The 13146-nt window shown below is 42.1% G+C and overlaps 1 protein-coding gene across 4 annotated transcripts in view; it reads right to left on the bottom strand.

The window, feature by feature from the left end:
- Positions 1 to 611: 611 nt before the first annotated feature.
- LOC105053560 (tetraspanin-10) overlaps positions 612 to 13146 on the bottom strand; it is a 62688-nt gene continuing 50153 nt past the window's right edge. For 3 of the 4 annotated variants that reach the window (XM_010934768.3, XM_010934771.4, XM_010934770.4), the window contains 3 exons: positions 1281 to 1406; positions 1102 to 1177; positions 612 to 871 (listed from right to left, as the gene is read on the bottom strand). In XM_010934768.3, the coding sequence (XP_010933070.1) occupies positions 794 to 871; positions 1102 to 1177; positions 1281 to 1406 (280 nt within the window). In that variant the 3' untranslated portion in view covers positions 612 to 793. The remainder of the gene's footprint in view (positions 872 to 1101; positions 1178 to 1280; positions 1407 to 13146) is intronic. The other variant, XM_073245450.1, reaches the window with a different exon arrangement.

Below are 13146 nucleotides of genomic sequence, written 5' to 3'. Positions count from 1 at the left end.
ATCCTAATACATCAAAATTTCTACGTTCCTAAGATAGAACTATCCTATTGAAGAAAAAAATCTACATCACCATTATTAATTTCTTCTTCATAAGAAGTTGGTACAACAATCACTAATAGCCATTTGAGGATTTTACGATATGATTGATTGATGATTATTATTATTATATTTTAAGATCTATCGTTGAATAATTTATTTTGTGTTCTAATTTTCTACATAAAATTCATGAAAAAATTTCTAATATTTTCTTATTTAAAAAATTTTAAGATGTGATTATTATTAAAAATAACAGTTCTACATCTATAATCTCCACACATCTTTTGAATATTTTACATGCTCATTCTCATTGATGTATTTACTCAAGAAAAGTGTAATATATCAGATCCACTAAAAAATATAAAAATATAACAATGGAAAATATGTAAGGTGACAAGGGAAGCAAAATATGATTTTCAAAAATTCTACTCGGTGTACAATTTTCTAAATACATGATTCTTGCTCTTATAAAATTCCATTGCATAACCAGATACCATATCTTACATAACTATAATTCCTAATTTTAAAGAATATATAATACATGGGACATGCTCATTTTGACGACACAAAATTCATACTCAAACTCATTACATAATTGATATAGATGCATGGAGGAAAAGAATTAATTAATTTTGGCTGACACTACAACTTAAGGATCATATAATTCAATTTCTTTCACTTAATAAGCACAGTTACACATTGTCAACTTCTCAAGAAGCCATCCCTACATCTTCCAATGAATAGCTACAAACAGAGATTATCTGCCTCTGACTTTGGAAGAACGACTCCCCTCAGCATTCCTCCTCGCACAACAACCTACAAAGTATACAGCCGACTAATCTCCGCAGATGGTTTGTACCAAAAAAAACAAAAAAGAAACAAAAACAAACAGAAAGAAAAGATGTTAGTGAAATATATCATCCACTGAATGTGGGAGCATTAGAGAAAAACATTGGTTCTGAGCATGCACTATAATTCCTTGGGTGCTTTGGCTAAGGACCAAAGATTTTAACATTGTTTGGCATCATGCTATGGGGTGCCAGACATGAGGATACAGAAACATACCAAAATGACAAACAGGATCACATTAAAAATTGCAACCACTCTCCACTCAATTTTCATGTATTGTGCAACTCCAGCCCTGAAAGTAAGCATGAGAAATTTTATTCTTCTGAATAAACTAAAAAAATTAATGACCAGTGAGCTTTAAGATTAAATGCTTAGAAGGTAGTGCAGAAACTTGCTTGCAAGAATCACAATCATAGCATTTAACATCATGTGCATTTTTATAAAGCTTGCAGTCTTTGTTATCGCTCACTGGATGATAGCTCAAGTCATAGTAGGAAGCATTTACTGTTGGGTATCCACACCTGATCGAAGGAAAGAAAAATACAACAAAAAGAAATATTGTTACTTTGATAAACAGAGCTAAAATAAAAGTTTACCATGAAGAAGGAATTCATACAATAGATCTTAATTCTCAATCACAACTGGAATGTTAGACATAACTTTGTATATGCACTGGAGACAGAACACTTGCTTGCTCCCACAAGCATATAGAAATGCTTTTGACCAAGGAATGAAGACCTGAGGTAAAAGACAACCATCCACCCTTCTATATTTTTAGTCAGTTCTATAAATCCTTTGCTGACAGTTCCTGCTAAAGGCAAAACTACTTTTACAGCAAGCATTTTAGAATCCTGTCTCACTACCTGACATCTGCATCATCCTAAGGTCTTTCCTTCCACTGTCTAACCTTGGAAAACAAATTTAACCCCTTCCTATCCAAACCTTCCTAAAGCTCTGTTTACACGCCTAGGCCATCATAATCAGTTCTCAGAACTTCATCATCAAGTGAAACAGCTTTTACACTTCCCCTAATACATCGATCCACAACTAATTCCTGTCTAACCTTGGAAAACAAATTTCACCCCTTCCTATCCAAACCTTCGAGAAGTTCTGTTTACACGCCTAGGCCATCATAATCAGTTCTCAGAACTTCATCATCAAGTGAAACAGCTTTTACACTTCCCCTAATACATCGATCCACAACCAATTCCTGCCTAGCTCTATCACACATCAACCTATGCATTTTCCTTTCTACAAATAATGACCAAATATATATGTCAGTATTCATGCGCAAGACTCATGCATGTATTCTATCATCTAACTGAACGCAAGAATATGTTGCCTGCGAAAAAAAAAAGAATGCATGCATAAAGGAACCTGAATGAATTCACAATATGATGGTTAGCCATGAGCACGATATTTAAATTTTTTCCATAAAGAAAAGGAATAAATGAAACAAAAGAGCTTCAAATAATTCCTCCAGCATGGTAGGATATATGTAAAATAATCAATAGAAAGGGAAAGGGAGGGACTTGACAGCAGTAGTGGATGCTTCAGCATCGTGTACAACATCCATGTCATATCTGAAAATTCTGCATCCATAAGATGCTTTGATTTGTACGCATGAATGTCTACTGCTTTTCTGTAGTTAATCCATCAGGGTGCTAACCACCGCTGAACTAATTGCAAAATTATCTTATTTCTTTTTCTTTATTTTTTGGATAATCTTTGTGCCCCAGAAGGGGTTCTCCAGAAAAATGCTCAAAATTATGGAATCTTTTGGCATACATAATAAAATGCACGTGCCATGTCCACAGTATGGCACCAACATATGCCAGCTCGAATGCCAATATGTGCTTGGCAGTTAAATAAACAATATATATATATATATAAAGAAATCCAATAACAGTTTGAGGATGCTAATTCTACAACTTTTTCTTTATCCAGGATCACTCACTTATCAGTTATATGCCTGAGTGGCCAAATCGAGGTACCGAATGAGTGAAAGATTAGTGCCCTACAAGTCAATCACATGATGCAATAGAGACTTTTCTGTAATATCTTCCACCTCATATATTTGATATTATTTATTTATAAATAAAATGAGGCATTTTATTTCATCATTTGCTATATCTTATTTAAAGATTATAATAAACCCCACAGATTAAAGTAATAATTTTACGGGAATGATGAGATCATGCTAGTGAGAACTAAAATCCTAATCTAAAATATTCTCAGTTGTTGGATCATTAAGTCGGAGATCAATGATTTCAGTAAGACTAGCATATCCTATGTATGTTCGACGGAGAAAATGATTGATTTCACAATCACTTGTGTAAAGACACTATTACAAGGATGTGGATGCTCATTAAAGAATGAGTTCACTAACTTGATCCACTGAAAGAACATCTTATAGAGTCTTACTTACCTAACAAAAGATGGTTCTCTAATGGGAGTTATGCAAGTGATCCTTAGATCTGAGACCACCATAATACCTTGTGCATATGGATCTGTGTTTTGGTTCATACCCTAGCATGACTTTCTAAGATGCGTGGGATGTTCTGGATATGGTGAAGTATTTATGGAGGTTGTGAGTAGGTCAACAAGAAATTGATTACTCCTAGTAAAAAGACATAACATCCCATGTGATCTCATTTAGTAATGACTCAAGAAGCCTTTGATCAAAGCAAGAAAATTAGAAAGTGTTTATAATGTTTGACCAATCAAGTCTTCACCAGAAGATTGAGAATCATGTGAATATGTTTCGGTTTGACATGTTTCCATGCTCATTGCATATTCAAGGATGAGGTATAATCGAAAGGATTGAATTGCACGATAACTTGCCACTAAAGAGTATATTTGATATTTTCATCAAATTTCTCATCTTTCGGATAGTCATAATACGTTGCTTGACATAAATCTTGACTTGTAAGTGCTTATGAATTAAAGTATTTAATTCATGAATCAATTAGAGTTCTAATTGATCTTGGACTGACATGAATTGAACCTAAATTGATTGGAAGGGTTCCAATTAAATTAGGTCAACATGCACTTGGACCTACTGCTCGATAGATATGGAACCCAATGGATCACACACAATGGATTTGGTCAAGGATCTATTTGGAATAGGTCATGGATCGTTGGATCCAAATTGGATGGCTAATTGGCATGCTAACACATGTGGCTAACTCTAACTCCTAAATCAAATTGGATTTCATTTGAAATCTTATTTATATGGTTAACCTAATTAAGTAGGACTTGAATTAGGTCATGCCATGGAGAGGCAATCAAATGTTAGCATCTCCAAGCCTCTCCCCCGTCCAATTGATTAAGTCCCAAGGGGTTGGGACTCTGTCTGGAATTTGGCACCAGATCATGGGATGCCATCTTTTGGCGTGAAGGACTAGAGTCTTTCTGGCATAGGATTCAGACCCATGTGGCACCTCTTGTTTATCCTCATGCCTGTATGCAGTGTCCCAGGTGCTTGAAACTCTTCCAATAGTTGGCGCAAGAAATATTTGAGCGCATGCTCTTGTTTGGCATGAAGGACAGAAGTCCTTTTACTTTGGGCCTCTGACCCAAGAAGCACCTTCTTTCAATGCCTAAGGATGGATTTGACCAAGTCCACACCCCTTGGGTAGCGTGGAGCAGATTTGTTTCAAAGAGACACGAAGCAGAAATCTATTTTTGCTTGAGGTTGGCGCCAAGAGTCCTGCATTGGGTAGATGGTTAGCGCCCATTCATCTCTTCTCGCGCCCATCAGATGGGCTTTAGATTTGGTTAAATGCCATATGGCATAGCATGGAAAGCTTATCAACAAGAGAGACGTACAAATGTGCCTCTGCTGTAAGCAACTCTCGAAACAATGTATCCATTTTTCTCCGAAAGAAAACAGGCATGCCCCTTGACCTTTGAGAAGTCTTTCTACTTGAAGGAACTCTCTCGAAGAGGATTTATTCGACAACTCAAGATATAGTGTAGTAGAATTTGTTCTATTATGTACGCGATGTACAAGATCGGATGTGGTATACTCACTAATAGTGAGTAGATACCAGATTGATCCAGGTGAGAACCACTGGAAGATCATCCTTAAGTATTTCAAAAATACTAAAGACCTGTGGTTCGTTTATGGAGAATCAGACTTAAAACTTGTGGGGTTTACAGACCTAATTTTAGTTGGATATGATGATAACAAGAGCGTGTCGGAATACATTATTATCCTAAATGATGGAGCAATATGTTGAAAAAATTTCGAGCAGAACAATGTAGCCAATTCAATTTGCGAGACGAAATGCATTGCAGCATTTGATGCTGCTAATGAAGTTGTATGATTGTGGTAGTTCATTGACGAGCTCGAAGTGGCACCCTCTATTGCTGGCCATGCTGTATTTGACAGCACTAGAGCCATAGCTCATCCCAAAGAACCGAAGTCCTCTCAGCTTATCGAGTACATTCTGCATCGCTACCACCTTATCCGAAAGATCGTGGATCGAGGTAACATCGATCTTTAGAAAATCGACGAAAAAAAAACCTTGCCGACCCATTTACTGATGCCTCAGTATCAAAAAGTTTGATAATTTAAATCGAAGATGGGTATAAAATACTATACTGATTGGCTTTAGTCCAAATGAGAGTTGTTGGAAACTGTCCTAAAATCAATCGTTTGACGATTGTGCTAATTATAAATATATATGAATTGATCATTAATAAAAGATTATTTGGCCTATTCATCATAAGGTTACATCTAATAAACTCCTGTATTGTAATGAAGTCCTTAGGACTACTTTGATCGATAAAAGAGGACTTATCACGTAGTCCTTAAACTAGTTCACGACCAAACGATACGCTATTACTAGGATGATAGCGATTATCAAGTGTAGGTTGTGTCATATGCATTGATTGTCCTCATAATCTAGTGTATAGATACTAATATGACATGCAAGTGAGATGTAGGAATACATCTCATTGAACATAATCGTGGAGCACTCTACTATCAAGAGTAGCTCGCGAAGGATATGGGTATAAGTGTCCTTTCGACCTGAGATCACCACGGTGACTTGCAAGCAACTCACTGTACTTTGGTGCGGGACTATCTGAATTTCTAATTCAGTGACGGAAGATTTTTGAGTACAGTCAAGTACTTATGATGGTCAGTATGTGAGTCAAGAAGGGATTGACCTATCCGAATAAGTAGGAGTTAATACATTAATGTATTTCAATTTAGTAAAATCTGGATCCGGATAATCCATGTGATGGATTTAAAAGATTGAAATACAATGTGGATGACTACAAAATTGACAGTTAAATCCTAAGTCACCTTGAGCACTAGGATCAAAGAGATGAATTATACGGTAACCATACACCAGCAGGTTCTTGAATGTTGCTTCACAATCATTCGACCTATCCGGATGTCGGATTCTATTACTAAATGGTTACATCGATTAGTTCAGAAATTTATTTCTGTGCTACCAGCTTAGATTCAAACTTATAGGGTCACACTCAAAAGAAGTTTCTAACTGATCATATGATTGATCGACGATTAAAAATCGTTCAAAAGATAATCATCAATTCAATTGATGGTTAACCTTATACAAAAATTGAAATGAATTTATTCGCTAAGTGTTAGTGGATTAATAGAGGATTAATTAACAACTAAATTGCTGATTAACTCATTTTGATTGAGCAAAGAGGATTGATTCAAGTCTCATTAAATTAGATTTAATTAGATTTGATCCGATTAGGTTATGAGATGACCTAATCGCTAAGGATGATTAGTTCCTGATTTGATCAGGAGTTTGGTTCAATCAATTCCTAATTGGATTGGAATTTGATCAAGAATTTGAGCCTAATTAGATTGGATTTCATTTATTAATTGAGTCTAACCAAATTTGATTTGGTTGAAGACCAAGTTGAACCAAAAACCTAAAGTCCAAACTTTATTGGACTCCCCCCGGCGCTAACCCCATGATGACGCCAACTTTCCTCACGCTCAAAGAGTTTTAGCGTGAAGTTTTCTCATGCCAAAAGAGATTATCGCCCTTCCTATCAGACATCTGTTGGGTGGATGTCTGGCCAGGACACCACCTCCCAAGACCCTTTCAGTACCACGCGATGCAGCAGGAAGAAAGAAGAAACAAAACAAAAGGAAAAACAATCAAAATACGTGGATCAGCCACAAAAGGGCTCGCCTCCACGGGGCATGCAAACTTCACTATGAAAAGAAAATTTTACAAGAGGAGACCTCACCCTCAACCCTTGTACACCCAATTCTCTCTCATATAAAGTTTCCCTCACAAAAGCTCTCTCTCTCTTGGAGACCCCCCTGAACCCCTGAAGAGCCTGCGACCGCTGTCCAGGAGCCTCTGCTCCTTCCCTCACAGCGCCTCACGCCTCTCTCTCTCCCCTCTCGGTTCGTACGGCGGCGAGAAACCGAAAACCCACTGCTTCTGTTCGTTCTCAGGCCTTTTAAAGGCATAAACACTGTTTAAACCTTGATTAGAAAAGGATTAGGAATCCTAAACAAAGCCAAAAACCCTCCTGACCGTCGGATCAAGACCGGGAGCGTCCTCGACCCTTAGATCGCGCTCCGGTCCACGAAATAGGGCCGTGGACCGCGAGAAACGCGTGGGAAACGCCCACGCGGTCCACAGGCCGCGCCGTGGACCACCCGATCCACGGTGGACCGGGGCAAGGGCCAGCAGGCCCGCTGGCCTGGGCCGGCCCGCGCGCGCGGGCCTGGGCCGCGCCTGCGCGCGGGCCTGCGTGCGCCTGGGCCGCGCGCGCCTGGCTGGGCCGCGCGCCCCGCTGGGCCGGGCGCCCGCCTGGGCCGCGCGCCCCGCTGGGCCGCGCGCCCGCCTGGGCCGCAGGCCCCCCACGCGCGAGCCTGGGTCGCGCGTCCCGCGCGCCGCCGCCTGCGGCCGCGCCGCTGCCGTCCGCCGCCGGTCCTCCGCCGCCTCGGTTTTCGTGCCATCTTCGAAAGCTCGTATCTTCTCCATCCGAGCTCCGATTCAGGTGATCTTGGTCTCGTTGGACTCCGTTTTTCACCGCGAACCTCGCTGTGGGCTCAATGTGGGCTGAATCTCGAGGCGTCAAATCCTAACAATCTCCACCTCGACTCGATATTCGGCCTCCTCCAAACTCCGAGAGCTTCTGGATCTCCTCGCCCCCATGCCCTGGGGCAATCGCCTGCTGATCATGGATGGGCAAACATGGGAGTCGAGCCAGGCTGCTCGATCCCATCTCCGTCGTATGCTGTGCTCCTCCTGACCTGAGACCTGCTCGGGGCATCATCCTGCGGCAATAGGAATCTTACCTTGCGACGTCGCCTCTCGTCCTCCCGAGTCTCCTGTCTCGTGCCCGATCCGCCTCCTGGAGCTCCACCTCGCTCTGGGCTCCACCTGGCTCCCGATGCTCCACCTCGCACTGGGCTCCCTGCCAGGTAATAATGTCCTCTGCTCCCCTTCTTCCTCTCCAGCACAATCCTATCGCCGCGTAGCACCCTCAGGATTCCTCCACCAGCTACCGTCCTGTAGCCTCTCGAATCCAGTCTGCTAAGTGAGATAAGATTCCGCCTGAAATCGGGTATGTATCGGACCTCCCCCAATCTCCTCACTGCACCGTCATGTGTCCTCCAGCTGACCGTCCCAATGCCTCTGATCGCACAGCTCGATCCATTTGGCAGATATACAATGCTCTCACTGTTCTCCAGGGAGTCAAACTGCTCCTCTCTGCAACACATGATAGGGGCATGCAGAATCTAATATCCACTGCTGGGAAGAAGTAGATACCTCGTCAGATATCTCTAGGACATCTCCATCTGAATCGCTGCCGGCCGTCGCTACAGCAGCCACCGTCCGATTTTTCAGTTGAGGGCAATCTCTGGCTAGATGCCCCAACTCCTCACACCGGTAACATCTGATTTTGCTCAAGTCCCTCCTGGACTTAGACCGCCCTCGATGCGATCTCCTGTCGCTCCGTCTACCGCCTCCTGCTCCTCCAGAAGCCACCAAAGCTGAGCTATCGACACCTGAGCTCGAAGCTGGGTTCTCCCTCCTGAGAACATCGTTCTGGAGTATCGCCGCGGTGACCTCGTCCATCTTGATAGTGCTCTTCCCCACTAGAAGAGCAGTCACCAAGGACTCGTACGAAGAAGGAAGCGACGCCAGCAAAACCAGCGCCCTAGTCTTCTCCTCAACGTTCTCGCCAACGCTGAGAAGGTCGGTGGGATCTTCTGGAAGTGGCTCAGATGCTCCTGCACGCTCTGTCCCTCAGTCATCCGCAGTTGGTAAAACTGCCTCCAGAGGAAAAGAGTGTTGGTGAGAGACTTCGCCATGTACAACTCCTCGAGCTTCGACCACAGCACCGTCGGGGAAGTCTCGCTCAGCACATGGATCACCACCTCATCCGCCAGGTACATACGGATGGTACTCACCGCCTGCATCTGTAGCCGTTTCCAATCCCGCACCTCCATGGTGGTCGGTTTCTCATCGCACAAGAGAGCATCGATCAACCCCTGTTGGATGAGCACGTCCTTCACCCTTGCCTGCCACAAGGAGAAATTGCTCTTACCATCAAACTTGTTGATCTCCATCCTGATTGTTCCTGTTTTCTCCATCTTCAGTCTTGCTCACCACCACTGCAATCTGCGTCCTTGTACCGCCTTGCTCTGATACCACTTGTTGGGTGGATGTCTGGCCAGGACACCACCTCCCAAGACCCTTTCAGTACTACGCGATGCAGCAGGAAGAAAGAAGAAACAAAACAAAAGAAAAAACAATCAAAATACGTGGATCAGCCACAAAAGGGCTCGCCTCCACGGGGCATGCAAACTTCACTATGAAAAGAAAATTTTACAAGAGGAGACCTCACCCTCAACCCTTGTACACCCAATTCTCTCTCATATAAAGTTTCCCTCACAAAAGCTCTCTCTCTTGGAGACCCCCCTGAACCCCTGAAGAGCCTGGCGACCGCTGTCCAGGAGCCTCTGCTCCTTCCCTCACAGCGCCTCACGCCTCTCTCTCTCCCCTCTCAGTTCGTACGGCGGCGAGAAACCGAAAACCCACTGCTTCTGTTCGTTCTCAGGCCTTTTAAAGGCATAAACACTGTTTAAACCTTGATTAGAGAAGGATTAGAAATCCTAAACAAAGCCAAAAACCCTCCTGACCGTCGGATCAAGACCGGGAGCGTCCTCGACCCTTAGATCGCGCTCCGGTCCACGAAATAGGGCCGTGGACCGCGAGAAACGCGTGGGAAACGCCCACGCGGTCCACAGGCTGCGTCGTGGACCACCCGGTCCACGGTGGACCGGGGCAAGGGCCAGCAGGCCCGCTGGCCTGGGCCGGCCCGCGCGCGCGGGCCTGGGCCGCGCGCGCCTGGCTGGGCCGCGCGCCCCGCTGGGCCGCGCGCCCGCTGGGCCGCGCGCCCGCCTGGGCCGCGCGCCCCACTGGGCCGCCGCCCGCCTGGGCCGCAGGCCCCCCCGCGCGCGAGCCTGGGTCGCGCGCCGCCGCCTGCGGCCGAGCCGCTGCCGTCCGCCGCCGGTCGCCGGCTGTCCTCCGCCGCCTCGTTTTCGTGCCATCTTCGAAAGCTCGTATCTTCTCCATTCGAGCTCCGATTCAGGTGATCTTGGTCTCGTTGGACTCCGTTTTTCGCCGCGAACCTCGCTGTGGGCTCAATGTGGGCTGAATCTCGAGGCGTCAAATCCTAACAACATCCAAAGATGGGATTAAATCTGGTGTATAAGGAATGTTCAATCTAGATTTGAATTTGATTCCTTATGTAGATGAGTTTTGACTTCATCCAAATACCTTGCCACCCACTATTGTTTCCTTATCTAGGAGAGACTGGATCTCATCCTAACTACCACACACCATTCCTAAAAGCCTTTCTTTTTGTGTGATAACTAAGAGGCAAATGTTGTCATGAGAAAGAGTTTCTCAGCGATAATATAAAAGGGGCGTGATATCTGAATTATGGCGTGGGTTTTGAAAGGAGGCGGCAACTTCTTATAAGAGTCCAAACCTTGTTGGACTCTTCAAACCCTAACACAACCTATCTATTTAAAGGGTGGTTATAGGGTGCCTAATTTCATGACGAGATCAAATATTAGGGGACGCCTCCTTAGGTTATTAGCGTGAGAAAATTGAGGGGTCTCCTCTCTTATGGTGTGGGTTCCTAAGTTTTCTTCCTAGGGTTTAGGAAAGAAAGAAAATAAAAAAAAAGATTTCTTGTATTCTACTTCTACCGCATCCTTTTATTCCTCTATTAACATCCTTCTTCAACCTCTGAAAGTGTTTAAAAGATTTAAAGGAAGGATCCCGATCAGCCAGCAAGGTGGTCTTCGTGCGAGCTAGCACTCTCGAGAAGACCGATCAGATCGGAGCTTCGAGTGCACTTACCGTAGAGGCCGGATATCCCATGCGGCTGCAAGCAATCAATGAGGATTTTCTTTACCATGTTTATCAGTAGCGGCGATCGTCGATCCGTACTTAGGTATCGAGTTCTAAACTCAAATAAGTATAGATTTGATCTACTACATACATCCAAGCATGCAGATTTTATTTTCAGATTTTATATATGCCACATATCGTGTCATAGATCCAAGAGTAGGTTGATTTAATGATTAAATCATGTGCATATTTGATTAATATAATTAATCTAATTATTTTTCACTGCATTTTATTTCAAAAATTTTGAAATACATACATGAAATCGCCTACGATTTCCTTCAATTAGAGATATGCCCTAAAAGCTAATATGACAAACACATTATAATAAACTTTAGGATATTTTTGTACTTAAATTATTGATTTATCAATAAAATAGACAATTTTATCTATTCTTATGTTATGTCCAAGAATCATCCAAAAAATTAATAATTTAAAGATACATATTTTAAAGTATTTATATTTGAAACATGTATAATTAATTCCTAAATTGCTCCCAATCGATGGATCATCATAAAGATGATGATTGATTCGAATAGATCAGTGCATGGATCGCTTCCTTAGGGATAGACGAGTTTCAAGTCTGTGGTATAGAGGCACTGAGCGAGAGTACGGATGGTTGTTAGAGAACATCGACACTGAACGTGACCATACAAAAAATCACATGGATGTCTACTCACTCGTCAGTGATCATCTCAATACTATAGTAGTGTGAGTTGTTTCTTGACCTGCGGTGCCTCGACTGCTTACAGTGAGATTGTTGTAATTTAACTACACATAAAAATGATCTCCTAGCCATTTGGATCCTTATCGTGTATGTTGGCTACAGTAAGTTTATTGTAGGAGTAGGGTGTGCACTTGTAAAGAATCTATCGATCTTAGTAGATTAGTCCAATGGAATTTTAGAAACTAAGTCCAGAAGTCTATAGCCATAGGAAGATGCATGGAAAAGAGTTTCCATGAATATCACATCTGAACTAAGCTAATTGAATTTTTCATATGACAGATAATGAGGTTTGATGAGTTTTCATAATCTCCATCTTACCGAAACTCACGATAGAAGAAACTAAATCACACGGTAACTATACCTAGGAGTTCTATTTTTTATTCTGTTGGATTGCCACCACATTCTGCTAGACGTCACTAGTGGATTGTGAGAACTCACTATGATCATTCTGGATCAATAATCCTTCATAGGTATAAGTTAAAAATATTCTAATTCATCGAAAAGAGTTTTGATGATACTATGATGGAGATCATGATATATCTTTATTCTAATCCATCGAAAGGAGTTTTGATGATACTATGATGCAGATCATGATATATCTCACTATCAGACAGAATAGGAACATTTGAGATCACACACAAAAGAGATTTCTTGACTGATTAGATGGTTAAATTATGATTATGAATCATAATAGGATTTAATTATCAATGTGATTGATGATTAATTCAATGCAATAGTTTCAATGTTCAATTCACCAAGGGTTAGTAAATTTTTGAAAGATTTAATTTACAATTGAATTGCAATAGGACTCAATTTGATTGAGCAATGGGGCTAGAATTAAATCTAATTAAATTAGATTCAATTTGATTTGATTTGGATTTGATTGAATCAAGCCCTATTGGATTATGAGATACCCAATTATCCAAGAAAACAATACCTAGTTTGATGAGGATTTGATTCAATTAATTTCCTAATTGGATTAGAATCTAGTTAGATTTCTAGTTGGTTATAACCAATTCCTGAGTTAGTTAGGATTTGGACCAAGAATTGATTAGGATTAAAACCCATTTAAATCAAATTTAAAACAACCCC

The sequence above is a fragment of the Elaeis guineensis genome, chromosome 11, assembly GCF_000442705.2.
Source record: "Elaeis guineensis isolate ETL-2024a chromosome 11, EG11, whole genome shotgun sequence".
NCBI classification, from domain to species: domain Eukaryota; kingdom Viridiplantae; phylum Streptophyta; class Magnoliopsida; order Arecales; family Arecaceae; genus Elaeis; species Elaeis guineensis.
This window is presented reverse-complemented; position numbering and strand designations above follow the sequence as displayed.